A 27,834-nucleotide genomic window follows, 5' to 3' on the forward strand; every position below is an offset into this window, starting at 1 on the left:
AATTGTGTTATTAGAGAGTAGGAAAAAGGATAGCCCACACTGGTATTTTCTTGCTGTGTATTTTAAAACGCAAGTTTAAAAAGAAGTAATATTATGTTTTTCCTTGTTGTTCATATAACTTGACTACAGAGAATAAAAAGGATCTTGGGAGATAATTTGAAATAAAAGTTTAAAAATATTCACACAAAATGGCCATGTCATATTAAGCTGTGTTTTCTAAATAATATATATATTATAAAGGAGAAAATAAACTGAAGACATGTAATTTAGAAACCTGTTAAAGGCTCTACACAGTAGAGAAGACAAAAGGTCAAACCACATCAGTGAAATCACTTTTATTTTTATTTTTTTCCACATAGATAACTTCATGTCAGCTACAAAAATTATGAAATGAAGAACTGATTGTGAAACTGCAAACTCAAAATCGCTGGAGTGATAAACAGATTTCCCCCAGAGGATTGTTAGAAAAAATGACCAGAATACCATGAATTCATATTTAAGTAGTATTAAACATGTCATATATTTAAAAATAATAAATATAGAACAGCAGTAAACTAATAGCATAAACAGCATGAAGTATATTTCATTTTTTAAGACAGATGAAATTTCTAGGCACAATTTTAGGCTTTAAAGAGGACACAGAGGCATAGGTTAGTGTGCGCTGCTCTGTACAAAAATACAGTCTGAATAAATTACATTGCTAGCCATACAATTAGACGTCACTTACCAGTCAGTTCATTGCATGTTTAATAATATACAGGTACATGCTAATCCATATATATCATTTATATTTCAAACACATATGACTCTCTATATTTGTCTTTAAAATTTACATGTTGAACTTACAAAAAGCTAAATAGTTTTGTGCAATAAATCCAAATAACTAGCCCTGCTGATTATTTTTTGCTATATGTGTGTATGTGTATCTCTAAGATAAACAATGGGTTTACAGTTAACGGTTTTGCTAATAAGAAAACATCACGTAAACCTAAAGATGCAAAGACATGATGTTAATGTAAGTGGAAAATTCACTTGTGTTTATTCTGATAGACAAAACAGTATTTCAGATGAGCAACAACTCATGTTACATTGAGCTGGTTAGCAATGAAACACCTTCAAACAGTAGTGATGGTAAAAATATAGCACAGGGCTCTTCACTGGGAAGGGGGAAAAAGCTATATAAGAAATCTACTTTTCAGTAAACTGCAAATATGTGTGCCTTAGCCGATAACATATTCTGTCACATTCCAGTTTGTCATATTGACAGAATGAAAACTTGGTAAGACTCGAGATGTGATATTTGTCTCACAGCACACTGCATCCTCCAGTAGGACTAAGAAAAGTGCCTCATTGATGTCAGCATCCAAGTACTTTTCTTCCATTTTTTAGGAATAAAGAGATTCTCTCACAATAGAGTGTTTAGTAGCTGAAATCCCTTTCCAACAAATGCCGTTATTTCTCATGCTGCTCTGACAACATGTAATTAACTGCAAGACAGTCTTGCCCATATTTTACTATGTATTTCTTAAGGAAACTGCTTCAAAAGATTCCATAATACTAATATCTTCCTAGAAAATTTCCCCTCAGTTTCTTATGATTCTATATAGAACTATATACTTTTATAACAGTTTCTCTAGGATGCATTTAGTCATTTTTGTCTGTCACTGCTAAAATAATAAGCCTGGTTCTCCATAATTTGTGATTCTATAGAAAAGTCATAAGAGTTTTTTTTAAGCATCTGAATAATAAAATAGTTTTTTTCCTGTTGTTTTGGCAACAGTTCTTAAGACAAGCTGAAAGCACAACTCTGCTTTGGGAGGTAAAGCAAATTATTAAGTACTATTGATGTGGTCCTGCTCTTAACAGATTTTGCAACACAACAGAACATAGGTATGTTTTAAATGATTTTTCCAATGTTTCTTTCTGCAAGAGGGCCAAAACTAGGACATACTGTTTTAGTGTCTTTGTTAACAAAAATAATTATTTATAACTTTTATATTAGAGCTGTATATTTGATATAAAAATATGTTTATAATTAAACTATCCAAATTTGTATATTAAACAGGGTTAACAAGTTTGCAGTGAGATCAGTTGCAAACTTATTCCCTATTGATATTTCCTTCCATTTGAACAGTCAACGAATAACTCCCTTAACATAAATCCATCCTAATTGTATGCACAAATCAGTCCATTAACTTCAGAGGACCAGGTGATAACCAATGAATTCTATTCCTCTACTGAGACATTTAGACATTTATATAAATCTATCACTATTCTTTTATTTTTTAATAAAGACATTTAAAATACTTGAAAAAAAGGCAGCCTTCTATTTTAATAAACCTTAAACAAAATGATCATCCTAATTGCTACTCTCTTTTGAACTACAGTGCTTACAGGAAAATTATTAATTTTCAGAATAACACCATTTCAATTTGTCTTCTTACACAATTCTATTAAAACTGTCCAGTGAAATAGTAGAGAACATAGAGCAAAAGCCTTAAGGTATATGTACTTTTGTATATGGTAAATAAGTGTAAATGAATATCCATCTAAGCCTCTTAACAATGTGTACAAGTTAGTGTTCAAATCACTTCACTAGAGCAAATATTAATGTGTAATAGGCAAATGCAAGTGTAGGGGTAGGGAACAACTTATTGCCATTTATACTAATGGTCCATCTTCTATAAAAATATTTAAGCTTGTCATATATGCACAATTATTTGCTATAATGTTTGGTAAATGATTTAAGGGTACTTAGGACAAAAGCAACTCATGCATATTTCTCTCTAGCTGCCCCAGGGAAAGTAGAGACTCCCAGTTTTCCTCATTCTAAATATGGCTGAGGCACAATTTCTGACCACATAATAAAAAGCACATGTCTCCAAGTCATGACTCCCTTTCCCAGGGAAATGCTGATTGCCAAAGCATAATCTCCCATTAAAAAGAGTACTCTTGAAGGTGGAATATGTACCATTAACCAGTTACATTCATAACTCTCATTAGATACTGATGAGCTGTTCACTTTTCAAGAGCTCACTCAAGCAAATAATCAATGGCCAATGTAAGTTACTGGGTGGGAAAAGCAGGTGATAAGGACTCTAACAGTGGAATCCTTGTCAGAGCAGAGGAACTTCTAAATGTGGCTTATGCCAGCTGCTCCCCTGCAGGCAATAGGAGATTCAGGCATTTCTCATTCCAACTACTTTTTCACAATGATTGCTGTCATACAGACCCTTCACTTGTCAAGAAAAATGACATGAACATATTGGAAGTTTGCAGCATTTGCCTATGTCTAATCAGTTTTCTTAATTTGTGCAGGTCCCTAAAATGGATGTAAAAGCTGGTAATGATGTTGACAGCCAAAAGGCAAAAGATATTAAATCAACTGAGCAAACTGCTTGATGTTCCACAAGTGTTTTAGAAAATAGTGAGTTAAAAAAGATGCAGACATAATCCTTGTTGTATCTTTTTTTTTCCAATTTGAGACTATTGGTTCTAATAGTAGTCTTCGTAGTTCTTAGGGTTCAGGCAATAAAGGATGGCACCCCCAAACGAGAATATAGTTGCACCCCATGCCAGGCCGTAACCCCAGTTGAACTCGTGGTAAATTTTCAAGCTCACAGTTTCAATGAACTTGATTGGGTAAAGGACCAGGCTGCAAACCTGTAAAACAACTGAGAGAAAAGAAAAGGAAAATTAGAAAAAAATGCATTTATAGGAAATAAAATAACATATAAATACACCTGCATATGATTAGTTTTTAAATAGACAAAAAAAATTGAAGTATTGCTTATTTTACCATCTAGAAGCATTCTAGATGGTAAATACTTTAAAATATTAACAAATTCTTTAACACTATTTCATAATATAGTAAGAATTACACTTAATAATTAGTAAATCACTATAATAGTGTGATAATAATTAGTGCATTATAGTAATTTATATAAGCATAGAAAGTAGTAATTCTCATTCTACACACACATATATAATTACCACTATCATGGCAAAAAGTACTAGTTAAGCTAAACTGTTCCACTATACAACACCTATAAAAAGTTCCTGAGAATAGTGACTCCAAATACCAGCTAAAACCCTTATTATATTTATTTATGCTCTCGAAGAATTCAAATTTATTTGTGCTGATGACAAAGATGACTTTTGAGCCTCTTTTTTAAAGATGGAGTTGTTGGGAGGAAAAGATGGACTAGTTGGGAGGAAAAGAATAAAATAGCTTTTGATTGGAATAATATGAGCAAACACATTAAAGTAGGACTTGCTAGAATATTGAGCTGAGTTAGATGATATTGAGAGGCAACAACAACAAAAGCATGTCTTGAGTCACAGCTGACCAGTTTCATCAGCACAAATGAATTCGAATTATACCCTTTCTATTAGATGTAACAGATGACATTTAGATATTTATTCCTCACTTACTTTCAAAAAAGAATTAAGTCAATGAAGGCAGGGGAGATAATGGTAATAGAAAAACTAGGCTATTACAATAGAGCACAAAATGTAGCTGTTAGTTCTTAGTTAAATCTTAGTTCTTAGTCAGGGCTAAAGGGGAAATGTGATGAGTCATATATAATAAAATAAAATAAGTCAATCAGGAAGGAGGTTTTTAAAAATATCTAAATAAAGTGGTATTTATTCTGTTATTTTTATACGGAAGACACTGGATTACACAAGAGATGATGTCTTCCATTCAAAATTGAAACCATACCTTGTTTAGTTTTAAAAACTCAGAAAAAGTTTAAGTCATTGTTAGGACAACTGACAGCAAATTACATAACTCACACTTCATTTATTTCCAGTTGGCAAGTGCTAGCTGTATATTAATTTAAAAAAAAATCAGCTGGCTTTACGCCTTTGTGAAAGGGTGCTTTCATGTTTTAAATGTCTTAGAACTAATAAGAAATCAATTACTATCAACCATGAGCTACAGAAGAAAACATCCAAAGTTACTAAGTGAAAAAAAAAAATGCATTTCTCCTTAAGGTTTCTATACTCTGGTCACTAGTCAAATGATGACTGATCCTGGCAAGATAAGACTGAACTCATTCAACAAATTCATTCATTCAATAAATATCTGAATGTTTCTAAAGTGATACTGTTTAAGGCATTGGTAACAAAAGTTACTACCCTTATGAGTAGCCAGTCCATTGTAAATACAGAATATAGTTAAGTATTGCTAAGAGATGATGAAAATATAAGAAAGCAAGAAAATAAGAGGCAGAGAGATCCAGGATGCCCTTTAGATAGAGAGCTGAAGGACTCTCTGGGGAGGAGTCATTAGAGCATAGACCTGAATGAAGTGAGGGGTGCAGGTCAAAACAGTGGGGGGAGTGAGCAATCTGGGTGGAGGGCACAGAAAGTGCAAAACTGACACAGGATCACACTGAGTGCAGTGGAACATCAGTAAGAATGCTGTGGTTGTGGTACAGAGAACAATAAGGGAATGACATGAGATGAGAGGGAAAAGACAGGCAGGGACCAATTCAGAGATGATCCTGTGAACCATGGCTAGGGGCCTGGATTTTATTCTAAGTGTGTGATGGGCAGCTGCTAAAGGAGTTTGAGCAGAAGTAATAACTGATATGCATTACATTCTAAAGGACTATACTGCTTCTTTTGTGAATCAGTCAGTCCCTGGAGTGATGTGCTTAGCTAGACTGCTTTTAATTTTCATTTCGAAGTGTTTTATTTAGCAACTATTTGGCCTCCATGGTATAATATATAATGACTTAATTTCTCTCTAGTGGAAAAGTGGAAATACAACGTTATGAGGCTCCACTGGCATACTCTCCAGAGCAGCTTTCTTAGAGATAAAACTTTATTATAGTGTAGCCAAATGGAAATTACCCTAAAATGCTTTATGCCTCTGAATTACTTTACTTTTTGGTATCACTGAGAAAACATGCATGTAATAGAAAAATTGAGAAAACAAATATAACTCCATTTAATAAAATCCATATATGCAGGTAAAAAATGCCTTCTTGCCTTGTGTAGATGCTGCAAAGGAAACAAACAAACCTAATGAGTTCAGAACTCAAGAAAATACCACCATACTTTATTCTAGTTTACCACCAACTAATGAAGCATAATAGGCACTGGCTGTGGTAATCACTATGCTCTACCTCAGAAACAACAAAGGTAAAGTTAGGTAGCATTTTAGAATTTGAAGGGTATTTGAATTTCATTTTAATCCTCCTCCCCACTTTTTAAAAAAGAGGCAACAAGACTACCGACCATGAAATTGTGTGGATAAAAGCATGAGAAGAACTTGCAAGTACTAATTCTTGTTACTGCTAGCTTTCTTAGAGGGGATATTTTTCAATGTTTTCAATACTGAAATACTCATAATGTTCAATATTGAAATATTCAACATTTTCTTCTAAGGAAATATTTGAATAATTCAACAAACATTTACTGGATGCCCACTGTGTTTTGGGGGAAGCGGATGATACAAGACCTGGCTCTCGCTCTTTGATATTTCATATTCTATGGTGGAGACACACACACACACACACAGATAATTGCAAATGAATGTGTCCAACAGTAGTAGTAGAGGTATGTTCACTTATAATCCATTCAACACAGGTTTACTGAACTCTAACTATTTCAAGCACTACTTCTGTCTGGAGAAAGGGAGGCTTTCAAAGAGGAAGCACCATTTGAACTGGTTCTTGAAGGACAGACAGGACTTGGTCAGAAGAGAAAGATGAAAAGACCTGTGGTAAGAAGCAGTTTGTCTGCAGCTGAGAGGTAGAAGAGGGTGTGCCTATAGAAAATAAAATTCACATGGGTGGAATGAAGGGTACATTCAGATGGAGATGTTTGGTTCAGACTATTAAATGCTTAGTGTGTCATAAAAATAATAGACTGATTTCTACAGGAGATATCTCAGAGGTTAGTTTAATTGTAGATGCTGTTGGTGCTTTATTCACATACTCTCATCCTCATCACTCCAGTACGTCAGCCTGACAACAATTGTCAGCACCTATACTTCTTTGCCTGACTTTTCCTCTGGTCACTCAAGCTTCCTAGTCTGACCGTAGGGAAGGCCCGGCATTCTGGGAAATTAACACTTCTATCTCCACTCATTACCAACATCCTTTACCAATGATTCTCAGAATTTAGTTCATAAATACTCCATTCCCTATTCCTTCCACTGAGATAACTCTGAGGTGTGTGTTCTACCCTAGTTTCTGGATTTTTTTCCAGGAGGATTAAGCTCCAGCTGCTTACAGTTAACAACTGGTTTGATAACATACTCTTTATTGGCTGCCTGACTCGCTTTCTCTATCACTTCTTTTACCTCCAAGATGAAGTACTTGCACTTGATTCCTTGTCTCGAGATCTCCCTCTGGGGAAATCAATAGGGGCGAGTGACAAGAACAGATTCATGTGTTTGTGTGCAAGACAGATTAAATGGGGAGGTGACTGGAGAAAGACGGGCCCCTAGAAAGTTAGTCTATGCATGGATATCTGTCTGCTGTATTGACTAAGGTGACATCGGAGGGAAAGAAAGATCAGAGAATGTAAAAAAAAAAAAGGCTACAAAAGAAAAACTGAATAACTGAATTCTAGGAAAAGGAAAAGGAAGGAGCCACATAGTCATTTTAAGTCAGATGTTATCATAGAAAAATAAAACAAAGTAGGAGAAGTTTACATTGGGGGACTGAGATGATCTATTTAATGAAGAGTTATGTCCTCAACTAAAGCAGTAATGGTGGTATATGAAAAGAAGCTACAGACTTAGAAGATAATTTAAAGAAAGCATTAATAGGACTTATTAGACAAGTCCCTAAATATAGCATGTACATAGAGGAAGTGATTATTTGGAGAATGAAAACATTTGCACATTAAGGGTTAATTGATATGAAGTTATACATTTCTTTTCTTTTTAAAATATAACCTATAACTACTAAAAGTAGTAGTGCATAAGAAATTATTGGCAATGATACTGTAAATTATTCTAGCCAAAAGATAGTTTGATATTAACAAAGATCCACGAATAGAATTCCTTTTTTAGTTTTAATTTAAGCTGGATTCTGATTTTCCTGTCAAAATCGAGACTCACAATACCTCCAGCCATCTCACTGTGTTATAGGATGGTGAGCAGGGCTACAAAACACAAGCCTCTAATTGGAGATAGCTCAGAGATGGAAAGCAGTTGTAGGAACCTGAAAAAAAACTATCATTCTACATAAACATTCATTTATGGGAGGCTTTTTGCAGAAATAATAAAAAGCAAATATTGCTAATAAAACAATTAGTGGGAATTCTGTTATTTAAAATATGAAGTATAAAAGACTGGGAATTTTCTACAAATTGTAAAGGCCTTGGAATAAAAGCAAACAATCATCCTAAGTCCCAGTGGGACATAAAAAGATCTGTAAAGCCAGACAATAAAAGAAGAAGACCCAGAAAGAGGCAGCTGCTCTAATTTCACCAAATCTTAAGTGAGAACTAGATGCCAGTTATCAGAATTTCATTATGTATTATCATTGTCAGTCAAACAATAAGAAATATGCTCTAGTCAACTCCACTGGAAATGTGCACAGCTTTCATGATGTGCTATGGTTCAGTCATACTGCCCTGATCAGTTTGTGATCTTTATGACATCTCATGTCTACCTTCAGGTGTTGCTCCCAAGAGATGGAGTAACTGTAGTTTACAGGATGGGCTTCAACTGTGGCAGACAGCTGGCAGCTGAACTCACAATTCAACACTACTTCTGCTCTTGTTTTTCTACATGTTACATATACCCAAGTAAAGGTGACTGACTCATGAATCCTCACTTGGATTTTCAAGTCAGACAGATGCCCTGAGATGAAACTCTGGCTCTGGATCTTACTAGTTGGATAACCTTGGGGAATTACTTAACCTTTCTGAACCTATTTCTTCACTGATAAAAATGAGGAAAACAAATACCTAATTTTAAGGTCTAGTAGTATGGAACATGGTAGGTGCTTAATTATTATTATCAACATCATCATCATTATTATATTATTATTATTATTATTATTATTATTATTATAGATAACATCTTACTCTGAAGTCTGGACTTCTAGGACCAGTGAGTAAGAGAGTTGTGGAACATGGGACAGCATTTTGGATGGGCTGCAGTGATGGCTGGCTCTTAGCTCTTCTAACAAGTATTCAAGTAGGCAACAAGCTCACCCTAAATTAAGGACCTCAGAGAAAAAGATAAAAAAACACTTTTAAAATCTCTTTGGCTATCATTATGAGACTTAATCATCACCTTTTAGTAAAAACCCTTAGAGCATACTATCTAACACCAAGTATAGTTACACACTATAGATGTCCAACATATATTTGTTAAATGAATGAAACGTGAATAAATCAAAAAATAATTTTATAACTATTACTTTTTCTGAACTGCTTTGGTCCTACTTTGTGGCTACATAAAGAAACTTGCTGTTTCATAAATTGCAAAGAGAGAAAAGGTTTAAGAAAAACTCAATTACAGTTAGCTAGTTGTTTACATGCTTATTTTCCCCTACCAGATTACTACCCACATACCTTAGTCTTTCCATCAGTCATTCAACTATTTATTGAGTGCCTGAGAGTACCAGGCACAGCACATGGTACTGAATTAAGTAAATATGTAGTCCTGTGCACAGATGTTTCTATGTGGTAGTGCTATGTTTGTTTTTATTTTACGTGCTGCATGTCTCAGCAGAAGAAAAGAGAGAATACTTCTTTGTTGCGATAGATATCATTCTCTTTACGTGTAAACACCAAGATAAGGCCTAATATTATTTGAAGAAGAAAACATTTTGAGAAAAGTGGAGAAATGCAGACCATTTTAAAGTACACCAAGATGAATAAAAAGGGGCAATGTCCCCATATACACATTCCAAAGAATCACTAAACTGAATTACAAATGAGACAAACCAACCACTAGTATAAGTTTGTTTACTAAGAAGCAAGCAAAATAAACCACCATTATCTTAGCTAGCATTGTTTCAAGTACACAGATTTTCCAACTTCGTTAATCTTAGGCCTAAATCAATAATAGATTATTATGTGTAATGAATATCTTTTCTAGAAATCAGCTACAGGCTACTCTTTAATGGCTTTCGCAGATGGGAGAGAAATCTTTTCGTGACATGATTGAAATAACCAGCAAGTTTTACCCTGCTTATATGCAAAGTGAACAATAAACTAAAGGTCATTCCCAAAAGTTTCCATGAACACAGTATCGAAAAAGAATGAGTCAAATTAAATTTCAGCACTAGCACATTTTAAAAATGTAGCAGTATAATGCTCATTTTAGGTCTCACTACATTAGAATAACACTATATTACTATTGCTGTAGAGATTCCTTTCATTATCTTATTATTTACTAATATTTGTGGCAGTAAGAGCTTAATCAAAATCTTCATTTTGACCAAGTCCATTACCTTTAACTTATGCTCATTTATAATGTTTTCTGTTACAACCAGAACTTATTTTCATATTTTCGTACTTGGAAAGACATACAGAACCTTTTTTTAGAAATAAACTGGAAGCTTCCAGTTATTTTTCTAAGCAAGTTTTATAATGGGTTCTCTCTATAAACACCACTTTACAGATGCCACACATGCCATTATAAGGTAAGTTAAAGGCTAAATGGGATAGTAACTAGGTAGCATAATAATATTGGATATTTATAAGAGAATGTCTAGAACACCTCTATATCATCCTAAAAACAGAAATACCTGAGTATTCTAAAAATTATTCAAAACATGTTGTGTCAGAACAATCTATCAAGAAATTCTATAACTGATTACTAATTGCTATGTTAATAAATCCTAGCTACAAAGGCAAACATACTACAGCTAAAATATCTAAGTTATTTCATTTTAAAAATAGAAATAGAGCCATGGTAAATCTATGAACTAAGAAATAAACTATAGAACAGTGTTGGATTCCTTAGGAAAATCTTCATGTTGTACTATATGATTCACAATAGAGACCTTTTATTACACATGAGATCAATGGTCACTGCCTGAGACTTCAAAATATTTTTTGTAATGTTTTCTACTCTATTAGAAGTTGGTAATAGGTACTCAGTAGAGTTGAATAAGCGAGTGAGGGAGTAATGAATGAACCACTAGATCTGCCACTATGTGATCTTGAGCAAGTCACTTAAGAGATTTGAATTAGACGTATTTCTACCTTTCTTCAGCGCTTTGGATCTTCATTTTTATGACACCTACATTCTGACCAGTCTTCATCAGTGTAAGAAGATGAACACAAACAGCAGGGGGCAGCAGAACATTTCTGATTTTACATTTTTAGCTCAAACTACCCTTCAAATCCTAAGAAATTTCATCTAGTCCCATCTTTAAACAGCTTTAAAAAATCCATCTAACAGCCTAGATGGTTCTGTTAGTGTCTTCATTACTGACAGTCACAAGGGCTTATTTTGCAGTCTTCAAATCAGATATGATTGACAGGGTAAATTGAAGGTACCACAAGAATATTTCAGTTTGAGTCAAAAAGAACAATATATTTAAGACTATTCTAAATGAAAATTTAAACACACAAAATAATGTACTGGGCTTTTAGTCTTATAAACTCCTTTTCTTAATAGCTCCCTGACTTTTAGTAAAATCTCCATTATACATTAGTTGATATTTTAAGCCAAGCTGTGCTCCACAGAATAATGGTTGTTAAATTAATTAGTATGCAATTGACCTCAATTCAATGTCTGATGTTTCCAGTTATACATTATGATTTTTCAGTATAACCATGTTTATGTCCAGACTTATACCTTTAAGGGTACATATATTGGATTTTTTTTTCCAGTTTCACATTGGAAAAAAAAATGCTGTTTTAAGACTACCAAGGGGGCAGTAAAAGAAAGGGGGAAAAACTGGATTCGAAGAAAGACTGTTGGCAAATACATCTGCTGTAATTCCTAAGGCAACAGCCCTGTCAAGAATTATTATTTATTCATGTTTTAGAAGTTTAGAAATTGCCACTGTGCTCTGTGAAACACTTAACACACTAAAAACTGATAACATGATAAACCTTTAGCCAGTTTACCTTAAAAAACAACAAATGCCTCTCAACTTGTACATAATGCAGCAACCACATACCGCTTCTGCATGAGAAGGGAGGATGGTAGAAAGGTCCATGCAACTTTAATACCAATTTGAAAGTAATGAATATATTTACCCGCTGCAAAAAGCATGACAGCAACAGGTCTGTAGAAGCGTCTTCTGGATCCCACGCAGATAGAAATCAAACCCACCAGGAATGCAATGAGAATGATGGCAGCACCGCCCAAGAGTAAAGCCAGAGTAGCAATCTGCCAATCTGGAAAGAAAAAAGAAAGATATTGCTTTTAAGCATAAGTCCTCAAGGAATCAACAAAACTATGCTCAGCAGCCTTCACCTTACTGAAGCTAAATAGATGTGAATTTACTGCATGCTAACCATCCTTTGGGATTTGAAGTGTTTTGCAAAAAAATTACTATAAATGTCCTTATTCAGAAAAGTTTCCTAAATTAAACTCGGCAGTTTTTAGACCAAGGGTTTTCCATGTTTTTCTTCCAAGGACTCTATTATAAGCATTCATACTAAATTCGGTGCCCCCTCCATGACCTATTTTCATATTATTATTATTAGATTTTCTATTGAGCTACAAAGTTCACAAACCTTAAGTACAGAAAGTAGAGAACTTGACGGACTTTTAATATATATATATACCCAGGTAACTATAATCCAGATTAAGATATAGAACATCTCCATCACCCAGAAGATTCCCTCGTTGCTCTCCCTAGTCAATAGTCACCCTCCCACCCAGACTACTGATGGACATATATCATCGTGGATTCATTTTCCTGTTCTTAAACTGTATATAAATGGTAAAAAGTTTTTTGTGTCTGGCTTTTATGTCTCTGATATTCATCCGCATTGTGTATGCCAATAGTGTGTGTGTGTGTGTGTGTGTGTGCACGCGTGCGCGCGTGCATTTTTTTTCTCAACTGCTGTCCTTTCTTGGAAAGCGTTCCTTCTCTGCATAAAAAAACAAAAACAAAACTAGTTTTCATTTGCCTTTCTCCTTTCCCACTAGAACAATATCCCCAGCAAATTAGCAAATTAGCATCAGAAGGATTTGTTACTGTTTTTTTCCCCCTCTCATTTCATCCTCATCTTACTACTACTGTCGTATTTACTACCACAGGGATGGTTTCTGAAATTAAATATTCCAAGGGAGCCAGAATGGACTATAACTGGCTGCTCAGCCCATTTCTTCATTCATACACGGAAACAGTAAGTATACATTGACCACATACTATGTGTAGGTCTCTGTATATGCCCTGAGAGAAACATAAACCTCACTGAAATGTGTTTGTCATTTCTTATAAAGAGGTAGAAACAGTATGACAGAAAACTGGCTCATTTTCCATTCTATAAGAAGAGTAGAATGTTCTCTAAGAAGCAGCAAAATGAATATATATGAAAGCACTATCTTGCTCAGGAAGCATCACAGAAAATGATACCGGTAAAAACATTCTTCAGTGGGGTTGTTTAGAAGTCCCAGGATGCCTCTTCTGGCCCTCACTTTAATCTATGTACAGGAAATGAAAAGAGACTTTAATCCACGGTTAAATTACAACATAGTCTATCCAAAGTCAAGAGTTCATGATATTTTGATTCTGCACATTGAAATTATCTCTCCAGAAACCTTCCGAAGTGCACTCTTTGCCACTGTAGGATAAGGAATGAGTGGAGGGAGCTACAATACCCTATATTTTCTTTTATTTATACTTGTATATCCCTGCCTCAAGGGTGCTCTTCCACATCCTCTCCTCCTAATAAATTTTGGATATATGACGCTGAATATGAACTCTCACTGCATTCAGGAAACAAACAAACAAAGGGGAAAACAGAACAAATCCACATTTCTTAAAATATAAAGATGAATCACAAGAAAGTGGAGAGTATTTTTTAATGTTATCTATTTGTAACAAAGCCATATCACTTCAAGCAAAAGAATATCTGGCTTTCAACTAGAGTTTAAAAGGATAGCCATACTATGGCTTTTTACTCCATAACAGCATGTAGCTTTGAGTTAAAAAAAAAAAACCAAAAGAATAATCCTTACATTTGGAAGTCTCTAAATTTCTTCAAAAAAGTTTACACATGACACAATTAGATTGCCCGTTAACATAATAAAAATCCTGAAAAGTTTAAGTTGAAATTTATGAATAAGAAATCAAATTTTCATTATATTAAAGTATTTGGGGTACAAAGAAAATAATAAAATTTATCCATCCATTCATCCATCCAGTTCCTAGAGACTTTAAGACAGCCTACATTGAATACTTTCTAGCTGTACTATCATTTTTATAATATAATTATTACTTTTAGCAACTTCCTATAAGTTACTTTAAATAAATGAGAATTTTTAAGGTATTTTGTTTAAGACATAACTTAATGTTTATTCATTTAAAAATCTTAAAAGTACAACAGATTGCCTTTTTCTGATGAGCTCTTTCACATAGCCCAATATGCATAAAATGCCACACATTTGAGTATTTTCATTTCTGAACTAAAATAAACCAGGAATTAATTTGATCACTTTCTCTACTTTAAACATCCTAGCTAAAATGCATGATTTTTTGCATTGTGTAAAGATAGCCTAAGATAGAAAAAAGCTGGCAAATATTCCCTATAAAGGTTATGTGGGTCATGGTCTTTGCTGCAACTACTCAGCTCTGCCATGTAGTGTGAAAAGGGCCATAGACAATATGTAAATGAAAACACGTGGATGTGTCCCAATAAAACTTTATCTACAAAAACAAGTAGTGAGCTAGATTTGACCCTCTAGGTGTTGTCAGCTGACCCCTGGTCTAGACTTTATGTCTCATTTTAAATGTTGAACTTTTTTTGTAGGTAAAGGCCTCTCAGACAATAATAAATCATAATGAAGTCGATTTGATAAATGAGCGATACAGGAGTACAAAGTGATATTTATCCATTTTAGCAATAGAAAACTGCAAAAAAATCCTAATCTCCCATAATGTTGAACTTCTTTAAAATAGTAATACTTTATTTCATATGGAAAACCAATAAAATACAACAGAAGCCACCAGGTGAATAAGTTATTAAAAGGGATGAGAACCTAATTAGGAAGAGAACCTCTTAACAGCACAGGAAATAGTTGTAAAAAGTAATTTAATACAACCAGTTCTGATTTTCTTCTAAATGTCCTTTTTTTTTTTTTTTTTTACTGAGGGTTGTGGCTGATGAGAAAAGTCACTCTAGACATAAAGTCAAAAAAGGCATGTCACCAGCATCACCACTTTTGTGTTATTGCTATCCTTCCCTTTGGTCCGTAACCATAGATATGCCTGCTCAAATAGAAAAGCCATTTTATTTTCCAAGACGGACTAGAATTGGGCCATGTCTGCCACTGGCCAGAGGCTGGGACTCAAAGTGAAGTATTGAGGCTTTATCTCTGGTGGGTGGTGCCAAGTTTGGAGATTGTTGTCATTATATCCATTTGGAATGATTCACTTGGGCAGGCTGCCCAGGACCAAAGTTTTAACTTGCTGACCAGTTGAACAGCAATCGGGAAGCTGAAAAAATTGTTCAATATGGTTACCATAGTAAAGGGAGCCTAGGGCACTTTTTGAGGTTCAGCATTATGCATCATGGAGCTGAGAAATGCTTATGATGCCATGTCTTTCAGTAGACAGCTAGAATCCATTGCCCAAATATTAGGGCCTGCCTTACAGGTGAGCTAAATTCAAGCACTATGTACATCAGCCTAATACCATTTCCCTCCTTCATATAGAACAAGATTAGAATATGGAGAATTTAAAAGCAATGAAAAATACTTCTACAGATATCTAATAATGGCCATTAAAATAAGTTTGGCTTCATGTTTACACAGAGAGATAATTATTTATCAAGTATAAACTTGACAAGAATACATATAAAACATATTGTTGTGTATTATAGTACTTAGGCAATTTTACAGTAATATGATAATAAATGACCAGAAAACTTGTCTCTACACTAATGATTTTTCCATTAGAAGGTTTGCATGCCACAAATACTTACTATCCCATATTCGGTGTTCGCAAAACAAATTAAAGTGTAATAAAATCCTCAATTTTCAGCCCCATTTCTTCAAAAAAATCACCTAAGTTCTCATAATTGGTTAATTTCTATATCAATCTTAGTTCCCTAATTTTATAGCCCTCACAGTATTTAGTCAGATGAAGTGTTAAAAGTCCTTAGAGATTTATTACTCTGCATTAGTTTTACACATTTCTATAAATGATATACTGATACTGTAGTGCGGCAGTGAACAGAAACCAGCTCTGCAGAACATCAGTGGCCATGGTGCTGTTTTACAAATTGCATTGCTCTGCACAATTAAAGCTGGTCATTGTTCAATGTCAGGCCAGCTGATTTGAAATCTGAGTTTGGTTTCTAAGACCTGAGAGAACAAACGATAATCTATTTTGAGGAAATAATGTACATCCTTGGTCCATAAACCAGTGAGGTCTCAAATGAGCTGGGAGGAATGTTTTAGATCTGGAAATCAAATCGGAAATGAGGCAGAGTATATATCAGGTTCCACTTAAGAGTGTTTTGGCAAAGTTTACACAGTGCCGCACTGGAGCTATTAGAACTGCACCTGGTGAAACCAAGGCTCAAGGTAAGTGTGTATTTCTCGACTAGTGCTTTCTCTCACAGAAAAAAAGAGGAAAAGATAACAGGAATTACACACACACACACACACACACACACACACACACATGCACACGCACACACACATATATAATGTTATACTTCTCCTTTAGTTACAGAACAAAAATTGAGCAGTCCTTACATCATGAGGGGGAGCAGTATTTGCCACTCCAAAATATGACTTTTTGGGGACATTATTTCAAGCTAGTTATTTTTAAGACAAGACTCAGGAAATTATGACCTTCCCCCTAACTGCTTAAAATAATTTAGAGAGGACTTGCTCCAGGAAGGGAGTTATCATCACAGATAACTATATTTTAATATGAACTAGGTGTAGTAGATAGGGAGGAACCTAGCAAGGCCACTTTGATCAAAGTCCTCTCTGTGTCTCATTGTTAAGATGGTCCAGCAAACATTTGTTTACCAAACATTTGCTTTTTCATCTCCATGTAAATTGCCTTCTCCCCACTGAAGTCCAACCACTACTCCTCGCTTCTCCTTAGCTTAAGATGGCATACAAACTTCAATTGCCCAATTTGTCCTCCAGCCCTATTCTTATGGAACCCTTGTATATACATATGTAATAAAATTGGTTACTTTCTCCTGTTAATCTGTCTTATGTCAATTTAAATCTTAGGCCAACCAGAAGAACTAAGAGTGGGGAAAAAGAAGAACTTTAGATTAGCACACGTCCCCCTGGCCCCACAATAATATAAAGTCCACCATTAATATGCAACTCAGGAACTAAATTCAAGTTCTCTTTCAAGGTATTTTTATTAGCTGGTACCAGAATTTCCAATGTCTATAAATGCTTTAGTATTCTGCAGAATTATGCTGACTTACCTTACAGTATAACATGAGACCATTCTGAAATTGCCACATTATGGGAATTCTATAGGCCACATTATAACTGTCAAATTGGGGAATTCACATTCCCTTAGGGAGTTCATGGTCAAAATTGATTTCTGATTTTCATGAAAGGCAAAATCTTAATAATGATACATTTTCCACACTTTTGAGCGAAGGTTAATGTACCACAAGCTTTCCTCCAATCATCTCATTTTAAAACCTTTAACTTGTCAAAGGTTAGATAATTTATTTATCTCTGTAGGTACTGTTTATATATTGAGATTAGTTCTACTGTATGTAAATCCATAAGAACACAATTGCCACTTCTAGGAAATCAGATATAATTAAAATGCAATGATGAAATGTTTTTAATCTTACAAATTAAACTCCTAGAGTTTGGGTGGAGTAGTATTTCCCTAAATGTATGCAATGTTTTAATGACTGATTCTCACGTTTCTATAATTCTCATCACAAATTAAAATATTGATTTTTAATAACTCTTATAATCACATTTAAATTTGCCAGACAGGCATTTATATTTTCACTTCTGAATTCTCCAAAAGAAAATTATGTGAACCAAAATGATATCCACAACTGCCATCTAAATCATTCACTATTCAACCCATCATCTTCACATCATCCCACAAGTCATCCACAACATCTTCTTAATTTACCCACATGAACTTGATTATTTCACTCACCCTTACTAACATCTAGTTCTTCTAAATACCTTTAATCACTTGGACATATTTTTAGTAAAACATTTAAATTTATGTTATATTGGTGATAACTCAGAAAGCGAGTCATTATTATTGCTAATTTCATTTTACCATCAGGAATTATAAACATTGAGATGGTTTCTATTTAAGGGGGAAGAAAAGCTCAGTTATAGAATTACATTTCAAATCCACATTCTGCAAGATATCCATCTCTTCACTGAAGACCATGTCTTTTTCCTGACTAGCTCATGTTGTCAGAATTATGGCATTTAATTATTTTGATCAAACATAATTTAAGAATTTGAGATTAATGCTAAATACTTCTGAGTATGGAGAGTAAGGCCATATTTTCATATATGAAGAACAAACCAAAACAGTGCTGTTATTTTGTGTAACAGGAAGGTAACTCTAGACTTAACAGCTGAAATATTTCCAGCAGTATCAAATGATATACTTAACTTTTCAAAGTTAGTCTGCATGTGGCAAATGAAGTGGGAAACCGAAACCATTACTGATGGAGTTTAAACTTTTTTTTTTTGGTTGAGTTGCATTCTGACTGAAATTCGTCAGTGTTGCATTAATTTTCCACTATTCCATGAAATGTAGATACAAACAAAGGCAATGAAAGAATTCTGATTCTAATATCAATAATTAAAATAACCACCTTTTTCCTCCAACTAATATCAAAAACATTCTTCATGAGCAAACAAATATTTAAGGCAAACGGCCATGTCTTTGATAAAATAATAAACAATATTAAATGCTATGTGTACTGTGCTGCACAGAGTGAAGTGAAACATCAGAGAAGTGCCGAGCCACAACTCTAATGACCACAAGGTAGTTCAATTTTGCCAAAATTTATAAAAATTCTAAGTGTCTAAAAGTGCCAGACAGGTTACTACTTTTCAAACCATGAAAATTTTGTTGAAGACTTTTGAGTTGTTTGGTGTTGTTAGAAGGACATGTATCCTTTTTTTTTTCTTTAACAAATAAAGGGGGCATTTTAGTTGCTTCACAGAATTCTACCTTAGAAAATTTGGTGGAAATGCAATTTGTCATCTAAACACCATAATATATGGTGTTTCTCCCCCAAATAAAACCACTGTATACAGTGGTTTAGCAAAGAACCTTACTATTAAAGCATGTTTCAGTATTTTGACAAAAAGAAAGACACCATCACTGCTAACAACTGCTGTTTCTTACCATGTACTGTATTAGAAAGCTTTCATTAGTATTTGATAGTAACTAATATTATCTAATGTGTACTGGTATTTCTCAATAGTGATTTTTAATCAGTATTTCTATAACATTCTGATGAGTTTGTTATATGGAACACTTTCTTCTCCACTCTTTGGGGGAAAAAAACGTAATGAGGTTACAACTTGGAAAACTTGGCTATTTGGAAAAGCAGGAAGAAGAAAACCCACACCAGGACTAGGAGTGGGTTACCTTTCTCTAAGCAAATAAAAAGATTTTGTGATGGGTTTACGGTAGCTAATAATAATCAAAGAGGAGACGGAAGACAACCAGTCACCCACCATCAGTATTAAGACACCCCCTTAGTAAATATGGAGGAGGGTGAAATTGGCAAGCTAGTGCCCCGCCAGTTCCCTGTTCACAAGACTCTTTAGATGAGATCCCTTCTTCTAACCCCTGCAGAAATCAAACTTATTTTTCCTCTTTTATAGCACTTTGTACATTTATATCATTTCGTTAATTTGCTTAAAATAAACTGTGTCATTCATCATTTACCAGCACGGTGCCTGGCACACTGACTGGCTGACTTTGTACCAGGATAATGCCTTCTCTCTCCTAGGAAATCAATGAGTATGTTTCAATGAAGTTAGCTTCTTGGGTACATGTGAGAAGGTAGGAAAGAGGGGAGAGGCCAGTTTTATCTGTCTTTAAGTCACCCAGAAATAGATTCCAGGTTGCATTCACAAACCACTATGGCAGCATTTAGATGAACATTTGGTTTAGGGACCTTAAAGCACAACAGCAATAAAACCCTCTGTGATGGAAATTTGAGTTCTTCAGTGGGTGTGCCTTTTAATGCATAGAGAATATGTGATTCAGGGGCCCCAGCTTCTATTTTTTAACATCTTTTTGTCTAATAAACATATATTTGAAAAGATAGAATTAAAAAAAAAGACAGAATCAATGTGACATTATCCTGAGGTATGGCTCATTAAACTATCATTTTAAATCTCATAATGAACTGGTAGAGACTAAAATGACCTCCTAGATATTCCTTCCTGGTTCTTTGCCTCATTTCTGTAGGATGTTTGTTTTGTGTTTTAATGTAAATCTTTGGTGCCAAAGGCAAGACTACAACACAAAATCGATGATCTTCTGGTGTTTCAAAATCCTACATAAATATAAGAGCAAAAAAGGGTAAGGAAAGGTGTCCTTGTCTAATTTTTAAGGGAGATGATCCACTACTTTGAAAAGACTGGTAAGATTTAATTGTCAGTGCCTTTGACACGTGAGGACGAAATTTTGCTTAAGGAAAAATCAGTCTCTTTTAATAAACAAATGTATCTTAAAAAAAAAGCCAGAATGCAGAATGTTGATCTAGGGAAATTTATATTCATTTAATCTGTTTAAAAAATTTACATGACCGGCTGCCACATACTTCTGGAATTATTTTTCAACTTAATACTCTACCATGGAGAAACTTTAAAAAGCCTTTGTTGATTCTTAATGACTAGCCATGGTAACAATGCAAATTTGATAATAAACATCTAAAACTTAACTAACTTATGTTTGAAGATTCTTTAAATTCTGGGTGAAATCAAATCTCGTATGATAATCTATAAAAAGTGCACATCTATTATTTCACACGTAATCCTTAACCTCTTCATCCAAAATTCCATATAGTATTCAACAATCCTTCAAACACCAACAGATAGTGATCTAGGACATCATAGGAACTTTTGAAAACCCATCCTGCAAAAAGACAATGGCTAATTACAATCTCTTTATTGAGTCTTTAACATCATGCCTTGCCTCGTTTTTCTTAATCCACACAGAAAATTTGATTTGGGAGGATTATTTAAAAAATCTTTTCCATCCCAAATGTGCTATACTTTTACTATTCAATATATGGGCAGTTATCAATTATATTTTTGAAAAGCACACAAAAAAAACAACTCTAACTCAAATACCTTTTTAGTGCTACAAAACTTGGCTCCTGTCTGGAATTTTAATGTTTTAGTATTCATGTACAAAGCATCTCATCAGACTCACAAAACATTTTCAAAAGACTAAAACTATGTCATGCAACATGAAGTAGCAGATTAACAGTCCAGAATCATAATCAGTTTGAGCCTTGGTCATTTGAGACTATAAACCAAAGATGACCTAAGGTTATATAGAGGGAAAAGTTCTCCACTCACAGATAGGTTAGGTTCTTGAGTTCATTTGATTCCAAATCCAAAGTAACCACTCACAAGTGACCAATCATTAAAGCCGTGTGTTGGTTGAGGGAAGATTTTGCTGTATCCGAACATTGTTTATATAACTGATTCAAAATTCTTAAGAAGCTATGCAGTTCTTGGTTTTTGGAGGCAATAAAGAATGCAGATTTGCAGCTAGACTTCGGTGTCAAACTATATACTGTAAATGTGGCCCAATAGCATGTTCTATCTTACATGCTCTTCTACAATGTGACCTTGCCTCTGATCCGTCAAGATTTTCCTCCCCTGGAATCTGGGTTGGCCATATGGCTCCTCTGAGACTTCCCAGGCTAGTTCGGACAGAGCCTGATTCTCTTAGGACCTCTGGAGAAAACCACTCATCCTGTAAGAAGTCCAACTATCCCTAGACCACCATGCTAGAAAGGCCAGTCCCAGCTGAATCCAGCGTCCTAGCCATTCTCACCAAAGTGTCAAACCCAGTGAAATCATTTGGAAGAGAATCCTGTCGTTTCATATGTTCCAGTCCCCAACCAGTCAGTCACCCTCAGATATGGCCCCAGACATCCTGTAGCTGAAACAAGCCATCTTCATTATGCCCTTTCTGAATTCCTGACCCACAGAAGTCATGAACACAAAAAAAATGATTGTTATTTTACATCACTAACTTTTGGGGTGGTTTGTTTCCAAGCAACTGGAACAGTCTTGGATAAAACCCACCTCTACCACTGATTGAGAACTTGGTACAACTTACAAAAATCTCTAATCTCTTCGAAAATATATAGGGATAACATTAGCTACATTGAAAGTTTATTGTGACATGGGGAATAATTGAGATGTCTGGCCTGTAATAGTACTGAATAAAAGGTAGCTATTAGATAATGGTTTTATGATCATGGCCAAACCAAGAGCATTATTAAATACTAGGTAATACCTATCAAAATTTCAGTTTGAAACTAACAATGCACTTCATTTTTCTGTGCAATGAAAGTTTACCACTTAAGGGGGGAAAAGTCCTCGATTATTGAGAAAAAAAATCACTTTAGGTTTTTCTGAATACACAATAAGAAACACAACCCTAATGAGCAGGTACTTTCATGTATTTAACCTTCATAACAAACCATGTGTAGACATAAAGTTGTACAAGGTCACAAAATTGGTAAATGGCCAAGTTCAGGGCAGTTTGAATCCAAAACTTCATGTATTCTCCAAAACCTACCCTGCCCTGCTACAGGACTATGTTATAATTTAGCATAGTTCATATATAAGTTCACTGCAGTGTTCAGATAAGGTATTCCAGGGACTTATTTTGAAGCAGCTATAATCTTTTTCACGAATACATCTAGTACCACTGGATTTATCTATGGTCTCACTATTAAACAGTAAAGAAATTCCCAAAATGTATTCTTGACAGCATGCCAAATCTATTGCTTAAGATATGTTTTTGTTTGTTTTGAAATGTTTTATGAAAGGCCAAGCTTCTCACACACCCGTCAACTCCCTTAGCTGACAAAGATTGATCTAAATGGCTCCCTGGAGGTTACAATCATTCTATAAATGTGAGCCAAAGAGGAATTATATCTGCCCACAAATTAAAATGTCCTTTCTAAAAGTCAATCTGGGGAGCTTGAAAATCTTAGTAGATGTTAAAAGAAAATCATCATAAAGATCTTGAAATAAGTTATACTTGGTTTTCTCTGGTTTATTACTTGAGAAAGTTTTGGTGCTAAGTGCTACTCTTTGTATAATTTCCCACCCATCTAAACTGTGTAGGTTAAGTACAACAGCATTTGTTCTACTTCTGTTCTTTTTCAGGAAGCCGGATGAGGGTATAATTCCAGATGAAGTGTGACCTCCAGGCTTGCAGAGCTATTTGTAAACATGCATCAATATCAACTCATTTCAAGCAGCAAGCTGAACCATCCCTGGAGTAAACGTCATCGTGAGGTTTCCCAGTGAAATTCTGTTTCCCAATTAAGGTATGGCTTGCAAATAAGCACAGATGATACACGTTTGAATTCAGAATCACTGTATCTCAGATTTTCTAAGATTTGCAGGTGTTTAGGCAGTTCGGTTTAGATAAACTATCAACTAAGACAGGTTTTCTTATGTCCTTTAGAGTGGATTTTTATACTACCATTTAAAAAAGTGAGCTACATATAAGCACTGTTAAAAGAATTGTCAACTGAAAATAATAATATTCACCTGTTATTAGGATACAGTGGTGTGCACTGCCATTTCAAAACTGCCAGTGACTCATGTTACAAACGCAGCTATTTTTAGGATGGTGCATGAATGATGTTAACAATACTCCCTGAAAAAGGCACTATTTGATCAAGTATTTTGTGGACAGAAAGATGGAAAAATACACTTGTCATATCTCCAAATTACTCTCAGTAAAATGTGTTCATTTGGCCATCTTCATGTCCTTGTTTTTTGCTTAGTCAATAAATCACACAGACATCAAAATATCAATCTGCTTTATATGAAATAGCTACATATTTATAAATCTTAAAGAAGAAAGGTACAATCTCCCTAGAGATTATATAGCATGTCTGATGTCAAGTGTAGGGTGGCAGCATTCTGTATACACTTGTGTAATCCTATTTGCACTAAGGATTCTCTCGTGAGTGCTATGGCTGTGAAACTCTAACAACTATATTTAAAAAAAAGTTATCACAACTAAATGTGACTAAGCAAAAGTCTAAAACATTACTACTATTTAAAAAAATAAGATTAAACATGTAGTAAAAAGGATTTATTAAAAGCCAAAATCAGTAATGGGGAAAACTATCCTTAGAAATTCTATGGCCAGCAGCCATGTGATTACTACTGATTCTAAACTTCTTAACAAGCATACTCTATTATTTTTGTTTGTTTTCATCACAAATGAGAGTCAATCAGCCATTTTCCTATTTGTCTTTTTGGAAAATTTAAAGCTTAAGATAAATGCCTAGACTGTTCCCCTTACATTAAATTGGGACACTGGAGAAAAACATTACGCTGACTGACACCAGGATTACTGGTTCGGTCTAGAAGTGCTGACGCAACCTTCAAAACACTAGGACACAAAAGACATGGTTCTGCTTTTGCTTAAAACTATAAATCAGTTTATAAAAGCAGCAAACGACGCATATTTGGTACCAAAATTAAAATGCAGCTTTAAAATAATGGCCTAGGGGAAAGTTTCTGTAGGAACTGGGCCTAAGTAGGACATACTGTCCTCAGTAGAAACATTCCTGAAATTTCCCTTCCGTAAATACAAGCTGGCCTCTTCACAGGCAGTTTTAATTCTAATTAAGACAAAGGTTTTTTAATTAAGCCCTGATGATCCTGGTGAAGGGCCTTCTGTAAAACTGTCCTTGATGGTTACTCCCAAGGTAATTCATTTCGAGAGACAATGAAGTGGATCTCTTAAAATCTTCAGAGAAGACATCTCCCTCCCTGCTTTCTGCTACTCCACACAGCAAACAGACTGAGAAAGAGCTGCTGGCCCTTTGGAACAGGCAGGGAAAGCATTGCTCGTTTCAATTCAAGTCTCCCCCTTCATTTCAAAACACTAGTGGATAGAAGCTTCAAGTCCACGGAACACTGGAAGAACGCCAATTTTGTAAAGTGGGGAGCTAGAACAATTTCTCATATCTTGTTTCCATCTCCCACCACTACCTTGGGGAAGGAAAAATGAACTGCTACTACATAAAGAAAGCCAAGAACTTGTTCCAGATAGCCTCAAACCAACCACTTCTACTCTCTACCCCACCCCCATTTGCTTATGAAGTATACTTTTTCTAGGATGAAAACTAGTTTTGAAGCAAAATAAACTAAAGCTGAGTTTCAGGAATCCAAAGAGAAGTAAATGCTGGGGTATGAGTTTCAGCAACAAGGCAGAATAACTGGTTTAGGGGAAAACATCAGAAACTGTACCAGGCTCTGATTTTTACCTTGCCCAGTCCTATTATCACTATATTTGCATTAAGCTCCTGTCTCCCTATTTTCTAGCCTAGAGAGGGAAAAAACACCAAGATAAATGGGTATGGAGGCAATTAAGGAAAGATTAGCAGGCAATGCATACCGCTCAAAAACACGAACTGGCTTCTCCCCATGCCCCACATTCCTGGCTAAGAGAAAAGGATCAGGGCCTGAAAAGAAAATGGGAGTTGAAGCTGGTTTCTTTAACCTAGCTGAAAAGTCTTTACGCAATCAGGGGGCTATTATTTCAGGAGACAGAAAGGGGCAAAAGATTCACGTTGCTAAGGAGACACTCTGAAGCTGGCATTCCTACATAAATTTCCATTTCTATTGGAGAGAGGAAAGAAAAGATATTTTCTCCAAAGTTTATTTGGATCCCTTGGTTACTGAAGAAAGGCATTTCACCGATTTATTTTATCTTTAGTTGTAAACAACCAACCCTGAAAGAATTAAAAGACCTAAATGTTGACCTCCTGCTGCCAACTAGTCCCCTCCACAGTGAATTAAGCAACAAAGCCGAAAACGTTCAATGGGAATTTTGAAGAAATATCAAAGAAAAAGCCTTTTGTCAACAGAAAATCAAATTTCTGGCAGAAACTTAACAAAGTGAACTAATCTCTCTTATAACAAGAAACCAAAGACAAAAGTCAATCAGATTCTTGGAGATTTCATGCTATTTCAACTTTCATGGAACTTGAAACGTTTCCAGTAGAGCTTTTTATGAATAGTCCCAGGGAAGACATGAAACTGTCACGAAGGAATTTAATGAGTTTCTCTGGAGTGCATGTGTGTAAGTGTGTAAAATCACGGGCAGGTCCTCTCCTTTTATTCCCCTTCCTGTGCACTGATACACCAACAGCTGAAGAATCAAGATTAGCAAGGAAAAAGGTTTGCAGCAAGAAATCATAAGTTGGCAGAATTCTGCTAAGGGAGTAACTGGGGCGCAGGGGAAGGCAACTGGGGGTCAAACGGAGAATAAAGCCCCCTGGGGCTGGTAGCCCCAGTGACTACCTTCTTCCCCATCCTCCATCCCATCCATTTGCAGCTTTCAGGCTGGCTAAGTAAACTATGAAGAGTTCCAGGCTTCCGTGAGTAGTTCATGAAGAGAAAGAAAGGTTTGGAGAAGAGAGGAGGTACTTGGAAAGAGCAACTCACAACCAACGACGGTGTCACCAAAAAAGGAAAGGAAATTAAGACTGTCCCTCTCCCAAGTCCCCAAATCCCTCAGAAATGTAAGGAAATAAAGTCCAGACCGAAACGCACTGGGGAAAACCCAGATAAAGTGGAGTAGAAGACGCAGGGACGTGGGCACTAAGATGTAAACTCAGGGAGATGCCTCCTAAGAGAGGAGGGAGAGCGCGGAAGACCGGGAGAACACAGAGCATCCGGGTGGAGCTGGGGCGTTTTTGCTCTTTTAACGGGGGTGCGGAAGGCGTTGCATTTTAACGAGGCCACAGACTTCTTGCCTTAAATGATAAGTCACCCCAAATAGCATACGTGTTACTCCAGAGCCCCAGGAATGGCCACAAGAGGAGGGAGAGGGGGCGGGACGGGGCGCTGGGTTTGGCAACCAGGACTGCGGAGAGGAAAGGGGTGGACATCAGGGAGGAGGCTGGAGCCCGAGGGTCCGCCAAGGGCCAGGATGGGGCGGACGAGGGTAGGGTAAACACAAGGTGGGGGGAGAGGCGGAGGCGGTCCTGGCAGTGGGCCGCGGGGCAGTCCGGGGCGGGAGGCGGGGGTCGCGGTGCGCCGGACACTCACCGCTGCTGAGCGTGGACTCGCAGTGCCAGATGTCCAAGCTGGCAGGTTTCCGGCAGGACTCCCACAGGGACAGGTAGTACTGGTGGTCGGCCGTGACCCAGGCCGGGCTCAGCACAGCTCCCAGGTCCAGACACAGCGCCAGGAAGATGCACACCAGCCCCACCAGCTTCAGCGGGGTCAGCACCGACACGCGCACCTCCTCCATGCCGCTGCCCGCCGAAGCCATGCCCCGGGAGCCGCAGCCGGCCGGCCAGCCGGAGGCGAGGACGCCAGGCGGGTCCGGAGAGCCAAGCTGTGAGCTCGACCTCTCTAGGAGGGAAAGAGCCGCGCCGCCGCGCGCGTGGACTCGCTCTCTCGGGGCTCCGCGCCTCCGGCCGCGGCGAGGGTGG

General features: G+C 36.1%; 1 protein-coding gene across 1 annotated transcript; it reads right to left on the reverse strand.

Annotated features, from left to right (window-relative positions):
* Nucleotides 1–320: 320 nt before the first annotated feature.
* Nucleotides 321–27,796, reverse strand: LOC107511415 (transmembrane protein 47). The gene is made up of 3 exons (XM_016145742.2): nt 27,446–27,796; nt 12,196–12,336; nt 321–3,674 (listed from the first exon to the last, which is right to left on the reverse strand). The coding sequence occupies exons 1-3, from the start codon at nt 27,669–27,671 to the stop codon at nt 3,496–3,498; spliced, it is 546 nt and encodes a 181-aa protein (XP_016001228.1). The 5' UTR covers nt 27,672–27,796; the 3' UTR covers nt 321–3,495.
* Between the last annotated feature and the right edge of the window lie 38 nt (nt 27,797–27,834).

The sequence above is a fragment of the Rousettus aegyptiacus genome, unplaced genomic scaffold, assembly GCF_014176215.1.
Source record: "Rousettus aegyptiacus isolate mRouAeg1 unplaced genomic scaffold, mRouAeg1.p scaffold_m13_p_9, whole genome shotgun sequence".
Classification (NCBI taxonomy): domain Eukaryota; kingdom Metazoa; phylum Chordata; class Mammalia; order Chiroptera; family Pteropodidae; genus Rousettus; species Rousettus aegyptiacus.

Excerpts from the sequence above, each read along its gene's own strand:
- LOC107511415 (XM_016145742.2), bottom strand. The coding sequence starts at position 27,671 with ATGGCTTCGGCGGGCAGCGGCATGGAGGAGGTGCGCGTGTCGGTGCTG. Across the intron at positions 12,337-27,445 it reads CGAGTCCACGCTCAGCAGCG|ATTGGCAGATTGCTACTCTG; the intron begins GTGAGTGTCCGG and ends TTTTCTTTCCAG. Across the intron at positions 3,675-12,195 it reads TGTCATGCTTTTTGCAGCGG|TTGTTTTACAGGTTTGCAGC; the intron begins GTAAATATATTC and ends CTTTTCTCTCAG.